The sequence below is a fragment of the Ammospiza caudacuta genome, chromosome 13, assembly GCF_027887145.1.
Source record: "Ammospiza caudacuta isolate bAmmCau1 chromosome 13, bAmmCau1.pri, whole genome shotgun sequence".
Taxonomy (NCBI): domain Eukaryota; kingdom Metazoa; phylum Chordata; class Aves; order Passeriformes; family Passerellidae; genus Ammospiza; species Ammospiza caudacuta.
In genome coordinates this window covers 7,873,102-7,881,978 of record NC_080605.1, presented here as the reverse complement: position 1 = coordinate 7,881,978, position 8,877 = coordinate 7,873,102, and the positions used below count along the sequence as shown (strand labels likewise).

Sequence of the window (8,877 nt, the reverse complement as noted above, 5' to 3'; positions counted from 1 at the left end):
TCCTCTGACAGCCTCTTAACTTTTGCTGAAAATCTGTTAAGTGGAAATTACCAACGTTTTCTCTCAGCACCAATCTGTGCTGTGACTGAAAGAGAAGTAGCTAAAAGACCAGCTTAGTGGTTGAGGCTGAGCTTCATCAGCCCAAGAATTGGTTTTGTTTGTGTGGAAATGGGCTGGATCTCAGAGGAAGGCAAACACAAATAGTATCCTGAGCATCTCCTTAGTTTCTTGCTACCTCTCCATTTTCTGGGTTTTTCTACTTCACTTGTTTTGGTTAGTGTATGAAGGTAATGGTGGTGCTTTGAGGTAACAGTGAGTGGAGCACAGTGGATGTTGGAGCAGAAAGTGGTTATCTCTCTTGTCTTTTTGATCTGACCTGGTTTGCTAACTGACAGAAGCTGTGTTGAATGAGGAGGGAGAATCACTGGCATGTTGAAGCACTTGCTGGTGTTCAGGAAGGCATGTGCTTACCTTGGTAGTCAAGTCAGTGGTTAATACTGAAGGGTAACAAACTGGGAGGGCACAAATTGACAATCAAATTGAAATAGATTGTTAACTAATCCTTCCAATTTTATTTATTAATTTTGTAATTATAGCAAATGAAATCCTCACAAGTTACTCTGATTGCTTGGCTTACCTCAATTTATATTCAAATCTCACTAAAACACATTTCAGCCTTTTCTTAACAAGATGATGAAAAGTGCTATCCCATGGAAGAGTAGGGGACACACATTCCAGCATGACTTGCAGTCACCTGTTTGCTTTTTAATGTTGCTGTTGAATTTGTATTTAACTCAGGATTAAAGTATAAGCTGACATATTTGAATAAGGATATCTTTAAGCCATGAGTTCTTAAAATTTAAAAAAAATGGCTGCACAGTTGGTTAATAGAGATTTTAAAACACAAAGGATGCTGAGTAACTAAGACATTGTACTACTGTTGATTGGAATCACAAAGCAGTTTCATAACACAGAGAGCCACTGGAGTCCCACTGCATTTGTGGCAGTGGTGGAGGGGATGGGTTCTCATTCCTGGGAGGAGGTGCAGGAGCTGTGTGGGTGGTGATGGGCAGAGGGCAGGAGCTTCCCTTGGAGCCTGCCTGGGAGCTCTCAGGAACAGGCAGTGGCCCTGGGAGTGCTGGTCTCAGGGAAAAGAGGTCAAACACGCAGTCCTGCCCTTCACCCAGACAGGGTGGAGCATTAGGATTTGTTCCCTATGTGCCAGACAGCACTCAAACAGCAACAGCTATTCCCCATCCTCAGTGGATGCACTGTTTTACCAGGGAGCAAGGCTTTTAAATGCCAGCAAGAACTTGTCACTGACTAGCATTTGCTCACAAGTGTGTATCTCAGGTCACCTCTGTGGCTTTAAATGGGGTTTATATTTATTATTTCTGAAAGGCAGGTTTTTGTATGATTTTCCGAGTGGGTCTTTTTCACTAAATAAGTGATTGATAATGACTGGATTTTGATCAGATTTTCCAGGTAACTCTGGAAGTAATTTTTAATGGTCTTCATTGTAAATTTAAAAAAAGGCTCTATTCTTTAAGTGTGATTATTAAAAATGAGCTAAAATACAAACCAGGTTTGTTTTCCCAGTTAAGAAAACCTGCTGTTAATGGGACAGTGAGCAAATGCCACATTCACATGTTGATATCTATCAGATCAAATAAAAATCTACTGTTTGGCACAAGAGGTAAAAAAACCCCACATTGTAATAAAACTGTCACAGGATCAGTGTCTCCTGCTTTGTAAATAAACATCTCTGCTTTGCCTCGGTATTTCTGTAACATCCGGAGACTATTACCCTGTGCTGCTGCTCTGGTTCATTGACAGTTTCACTTAAACAGTTAAACAATAGTTTGAAATGGAAAATGTTCTGCCCATATTCCTTACTTAGTTCCTTTGTGAGTTTTTTCCCACCCCTCAAATGTTTTTTGTTGGATATTTTTGTTGGATTTTTCAGTCAGTCGCCTTAGTAATTGCATCTTATTTTTCACTACACAGGAAAATACCGAACTGCTCACAAACCTCATTCAAAGCCAAAAGTATCAAATGTTTTTGAGGTAGATTTTCCAGCAAATGGAAATGATACAAAACCAATGGGTCGTTTTCAGTCAGAGGAGGAGCTGTGGGCCCGTTTAGAAGAGCTCGAGAGACAAGAAGAGATGCTTGGTGAACTTGACAGGTACAGTGCTGCTGTGGCACAGGCAGGACTGGAGTGCAGAGGGCTGTGGGGCTGCTGGTGCACAGAGGGTCTCACCAGCAGGGCAAAGAGCTGACCACACAGGTGGAATTAAAATTATCATAGGTGGAAGAAGGGTGGGACACGAGCAAAGCACTCACTGCAACGCCAGAGCTCCTAAAATCTGCCTCTGTGCAACCACAGCAGTCCAGCCTTCTGGTTTTTTTTTCTTAAGATGAAGAGGGGGAAGTGAAATTAATTTCCCACAGGCTATGAAAATCCATAGTTTTCCATGTGGGAGTTACCCACTTAATGCTCTATGGCATCCTTAGATCTATTCTGATCTGCAAGCATGGTTGTTAGCCATGATGTCACGGTTCTGGTACTCCAGTTGGTGTGGGAAGGGCACAGGCATTGTTAGAGGGCACAGAGAACTTGCACTGTCTGTCTGAAAGTACAGCAACTGGGTAAAGAAAGTTACATGCAGGCGAGTTCATTACTTTGTATATTTGTCTCTGAAGAGCACAACTTGCCTCTGTTCACGTAGATATTTTTCATTCCTTAGGATGCCCGATGCAGTTCAGGTAAATGGAGAAGATGCAACCTCTTCTGAAGACGAGAGGGAGGACAAGGACACAGATGTGAATGGGACCTGTAGGGCAGAGGACTGTATTACTCAGGGCAACTTCCATAAAGAATTTGGGAATTCAGACTTGTTTGTGCGCCACCTTAATGGCTCCACTTACCACAGTGATGATGAAGATGACAGAGATGTTGGACATAACTCTGTTCCAACTATTTATTTCTCTCACACTGTGGAACCTAAAAGGGTTTGTACTTTATTTAATTTTTATCTTTTGCTCAAGAGATTACATAAAATATATATGCCATATGTAAACCTGAAAACTTTAGATGTGTAGATGTAGTAGAATGCTAGCTGGAGATGACATTGGTTTTTTTTTTTTTCATATTATGAAAACCTCTCTGTTTAGATCCTGTTGTCCTAAATATGGTATTTAAAAAATGATCTTCAGATGTCTGCCTTGTTGTTCTGGCTTCTGGCTGTTGTAAAAGGCAGCATCCTGTCTAGGAGTTATTTAAAAGACTTCTTACTTGCCTTGAAACTGGCCTTTGAGCAGCTCAGCTGTTGAGCAGAGCTTGAATAAGCAGACTGTCATATTTTATATGCAGAATATGTGCACGAGGGCAAAGAAATGCCCCAGCCTAGTGCAAGTGGTAGAGAATAAACAGTGCACACTATGAATGTTACCATTCATACATTTAACTTACCTGTGCTTCCTAGTCCCCACCTGCTTGGGTAAGGGAATGTCAGGAATCAGTTGATCTGCAGCCTGGTGATTGTTGATTTTATGGTCCAGACCATCATTTGTGTTCAATTTTCAGGTAAGAATAAACACAGGAAAAAATACTACTTTGAAATTCAGTGAGAAGAAAGAAGAGGCCAAGCGTAAAAAAAGGAACAGCAGTGGCAATGGCCATGCAGCTCCAGAGCTGCCCATCATCAAAACCCCAGCAGACATTTACAGGTGGGTAATTTATGGTGCAGCTTTCCCCTGAGCAGACCTTCTCCTTTCATTTCTGTCCACCTAGAGTGTGAAACCCCACCTACAGTTTCCTGAAAGAAACAGCTGGAACTGAATTTACTACTTAAAAATGAAAGTTTGTGCCTTCTGCATGGTTGCTTTGCTTTCTTATCCATAAAATATTTCTGAGCTTAACGCTTCCTTTTCCAAATAGTAGTTCTTCTTTTACCTGCTTTTCCAGAGCTTCTGAAATGGAGGTAAATTTGCTAGTATGTATCATCCTCAGAAAGGAATGCAGCAGTTATGTTATGTGTTCTTGTTAATTCCCTGCCATTTTTCCCTGTGTTTGTTTTCAAAAAGATCTGACCAGATCTACCGCTTGTAATACTCCTGCTTTCCTGGTTATTGATTTGCTGGACTCTGTCTCTTCCTTTCTGTGTCTTCAAAACATACTCAGCTCTTTGCTTGCATAGTTTCTTTTGCATTCCCTCTTCCTGGCCTCAGTCTGTCACTTTGTGTTCTTCATAAAAGGTGCTGCTCACCTGTAGGACACCCACACACACAGAGAGCTTGAAAAACAGTGCTGGGCTTAGGGCGTTGTACAAAACAACTAAGGTGACAGGATCATTTAAACAAGTATTTGGGTTTGTAAGGATAAACACAGGCACCTATTGGATTGGTTGATTAAGTGGTTGTGAGAATTCCACTGTATGTCTCTGTATTTGGGTACCTAAATATGTTAAACATGTTACAAAGTGTTAAAAGTGAAACCACATCCTGTAATTGCAGCTGCAGGGGCTGAAGATGAGCAAAAGATTCTTTGGTGCTCCTCCCCCTGAGCCCTGCAAATTCCATCTTCTGTAGAGATGTATTTCCATAAGTGCCTGATGAATAAAGCTGTTAGAAACAAGTAACACCCTTAAAATCATCCAGTCATTGGGCTCCTCCTTTATGAGTTTGATAAAATTGGCATTGTCTTCTCATTCTCCTCCACCCACCCTTGACTTTCTCAAGTCATGGAGAGGGAGCACAAGAGCCATCTTTGTCAGTTCACAGTCTGTTAATACTTGAAAAATGTCTTCCTGTTAATCTGATTTTATAAGCTGATTTTTAAAATTTTGTTTCTAATTGAAAGCAGATTATGGGAGAAAGCTCCATCTTTTCCACGTACAATGAATGTTTCAAGTATTTGTTTTTGTATTCTACATATGACAAGGACTTAACTCCAGAAAACATTCCCAGATTGTGATCCGATTCTCTTTACACAAACAACCCTGGTCATCATTTAATTTACCTTTTTCCTAATTTTTTCTAACTCACACCTTTCTGTTTTGTAACATTTTTCAAAGAGCTATGCATTTTCTGCTGAAAATAAGTACCAACTTTATGCTTGAATAAAGGGCATAACAGCATTCACTCTGCAGAATTGATTCTTGTACACTGGTAAATAAATAAAGTGCCTCTGAAGGTACAGTATTGTCATTCTGCAGCGAAAAAGTTGGGAAAGCACATCATAATTAATTTGTACAAAAGACAAAGCAAGATCACTGTAAATTTGTCATCTGATGCTGAAATGGTTTATTAAAGCTAACATTTTCCTTTATAGATACTTTGTTGATGTTGTGAATGGAGAATATGTCCCTCGTAAATCAATCCTGAAGTCCCGGAGCAGAGAGAACAGTGTTTGCAGCGATACCAGTGAGAACAGTGCTGCTGAGTTTGATGACAGACGAGGAGTTCAGAGGAGTGTTAGCTGTGATGAAGCCACTCAGAGTGACAACAGCGAAGGCATCCTCGAGGAAGAGGAGGGGGAGGAGAAGCAGCAGCTACCAAAAAAGCTTCCTCCCTCTTCAGGGACAACTGAGGTACAGTTTTTAATTCGTTATTGATTGTTGGCAGGGATAGAAATGAGAAATCTAATGACTCTAGTTGTCTATACCATCAGTTTTATTTCTTTAAAATAATTTTCTAACTCCTGCCTGGTTCGCTTCAGAAGGACATAGCAGGTGACAGGCCTCAGTCACACACATCCTAGGGGCAGAGGGGAGGAGCTGCTCACCTTGTGGCTTCCCCAAGGCTTGAAGCTCTTCCATAAAGATCCAGCAAAGTGCTCACTCACTGGTGTTACTGAAACCTGTGTGCTGGGTCACCCTGAGCGCTTCACTGCAGGAGAGACAGCAGCATTTTGGACTAAAAGAGGGAAATCTGTATTTTGTAACTGATCAAAGGAAGAGGTGACTCTCTAACCTGTCTTGCACTACTAGGCAGCTAATTTTCAAGGAGTGTTTCAAGTTTAAAAATAGATACCAGCTGAATTACTATTTTGATGTGCCAATAGCAGAGAAACTGCCTGGTGGAAGGAAGCATTGCACCCCTTACTCATCCTATTCCAGACTAAGCCATTAGGGATCCCAAACAAATCTGTTTACATGTGTTTGGAAAGTTCAGGGCTTCATCATAAAAGACAGACTGTACAATGTAAGGGAAGATGTACAGTTGCTTAGTGACTGGGTGAATACAGGAATTAAATGTAGAGATTCGTGGCATAGCGTATTCATTTTTGTTTTGTAACAGCTTAACGCTAATTTTTTCAAACTAGATAAAACTTGAGTCTTCAGTAGTTCCCAGTGCAATGGACAAGTTCAATGAAAGCACTACTTCTGCAAAAATTATTTTGGACAAGAAATGAATTCCTCATAAAAGCTGTTGTTTATCACCATTTTTCATGCAAACAGCTTCAGATGAATCCAGGCAGGATGTGAAGATTCATGATGGAAAATTTATCTGTGGAGTTAGCACTCCACATTGTATACTTTCTGGAATATATTTGCTATATTCTTATAAAACATCTAAGTACACTTTAGATGTTACCCATCAGTCTATTACCTGAGTCTGGCATGATTATTCTCTACAATGTAATGTATTTTCTAAGCAACTGAAGGAGATTAAGCAAAACACTCCAGTCAGATGTGCTTCCCTAAATGCTGTTGTTTTTCTTTTGGTTGTTTTTGTGGATGTTTGAAATCCATTATTTCTCCATTACCATTTGCAACACACTAGCTTTTTTTTATTTCTAATTTTACCACCATCACTTAGTTTGTGCATTGCTTACCTGTTTTTGAAAATGAGCTTCTTGTTAGATTAACAGAGTTGTACAAGCACAGCTTTAGGCACACTTGGGCTACTGGAGCAGAAAACAAAAAGCACTGCTTTTTTTGCAGGTCCAGCAAGAGAATGGCCTGTTTGTTTTGCTTTGTCTTTGTTGGTAACTGAGTTATGAAAAAGCAGAACTAAACATAGTGACTGAATCTGGTGTGCATTCCTTTGTGCCCAGCATGAGCATCAGACCTTGGATGTGGAACTGCTTCCCCTTGTCCTTGGGCATTCTGAATTCTCTGTTTTCAATACATAGTGGAGTGATTTGTTCTTAAATATGTTTATGAAAAGTAATTCTAAGCTGCTTGTTTTCCAAGAATCATGGTCATTTCTTTGCTAAGTTGAAAAGGATTGTCACATAATTGGCTGCATATAAATTACAATTTTTAAACATTAGATGTTTTTATTAGGCCTTTTATAGAGAGAAATAGTTGGAAGCAAGTTTGCTGTTCTCTTAAATATAAATGGCTTTCACCATTTTTTGATCATATTTGGTAGGGAGAAAAGAAGTATCAAAGTATGTGCTTGCTAGTTCATATGCAATGCTTGATGCAATTAGAAGATTCTAAGTCATAAAATGACGTATGATGGAAATGCTGACATCAACTTTGCAAAGTCTCTCCATTTTATATCCAAAATAAAACTGTGTATTACATCAGCTGTTTGATTTCTTGAGCATGTGTCAGTGAGGAAGCAGATTTTTACATCATTTATGCAGTAGGAATGAGATTAAGTAGTACTTTTAAGATACTGTCTTTCATTTAGTCATCCTTGAACAAGCTATATTTTGAGGTTAATTACAATGTGGTTACTTATGCAGGCAACAATCATTGATTTAAGGATATTTCTTTACTTTTGATTAGAAGAAATAACAATTCTAATCAGGCTAATATAGGGTAATGACCTTATGGGCATAGCTTCACATTTGCATTTTATTAGCTCATTCTGAGTATTCTCTTCTGTTGTAGGCATTTTCTGGAACTGTCATAGAAAAGGAGCCTTTGTCTCCCTCTGCAATGCCACACCCAGTGCTGGCTCACCCAGTGCTGCCCACCATTCTGGAGCGCAAATCCGAGGAGCTCTTGTCCGACGCCCCAGAAGAACCTGTCAAGAGGATTTCCAAATTCAGAGCTGCCAGGATGCAGCAGATTCAGTAGGTGCTGCTGAGCCCAAGCACGAGCCCTCTTGCCTGCCTTCACCTCTCTGGAGATGGTATAAAGGCTTCTCTGTAGCACCCAGCATTACCAGAGTGTCCTGTGGTAATTTGGCACCGTTATCTCCTCAACGTTTGCTGGCAGCATTAGGAAAACAAACAGTTCAGTGTTTGAACACTTGAGTATTCATCTTATTTTGTCGGTTTCCCTGTGTGCTGTCAGCACCTTTGTATATGTTTGCCTTACGATAGCAGCACTTGGGTTCTTTTTTCAAAAACTGTTCCTTACATACATTGTTTTTGTGTTTAAAACTAAATACAGGCAGTTTTGTGCCAGCTGTGATGTTCTACATACCATATGGACCATTTTAAGGAAACTTTTCACATTTCAAATAGATTCACCAATTATATTACATTACTTGCTTTAGCATTTTAACACACACTTGTATTCACATTGCTGTAGGTTTTGCAACTAGGTGTCTGCTAAAAGTTTTTTTCCTTCTTTCAAACCTCTCTGATATCTCACTGTACAGGTCTATAAAATGCCAGGTTCATGTACATTGCAGGGAAGTTTCTTTGATGGAAAAGGGTATTTTGTAAAATTAAATTTTCAGTAAAAAAGCTGTGAAACTGGTGTGGTTTTTGTTGCTTTACTACTAATTGGAAGCTCCACAGAGAGGTTTTTATTTTGAACTTGCATTTCTAGCTTGAAGTGTTTACTACCACATGGACATAAAAGCAGTCCATTCTCTTCTGCCATTGTGTTTTAACCTCCTGCTAATGAATGTCCATGGAAATTGAATGCTCTTAAGGAGAGAAGCATAAACTCAGACTCTTGA

The 8,877-nt window shown here is 39.8% G+C and overlaps 1 protein-coding gene across 2 annotated transcripts in view; it reads left to right on the top strand.

The window, feature by feature from the left end:
* Positions 1-8,673, top strand: part of URI1 (URI1 prefoldin like chaperone) — a 41,037-nt gene extending 32,364 nt beyond the window's left edge. For both annotated transcript variants that reach the window (XM_058813473.1, XM_058813472.1), the window contains 5 exons: positions 2,008-2,188; positions 2,751-3,015; positions 3,590-3,732; positions 5,336-5,594; positions 7,854-8,673. In XM_058813473.1, the coding sequence (XP_058669456.1) occupies positions 2,008-2,188; positions 2,751-3,015; positions 3,590-3,732; positions 5,336-5,594; positions 7,854-8,042 (1,037 nt within the window). In that variant the 3' untranslated portion in view covers positions 8,043-8,673. The remainder of the gene's footprint in view (positions 1-2,007; positions 2,189-2,750; positions 3,016-3,589; positions 3,733-5,335; positions 5,595-7,853) is intronic.
* The last annotated feature ends 204 nt before the right edge of the window (positions 8,674-8,877 follow it).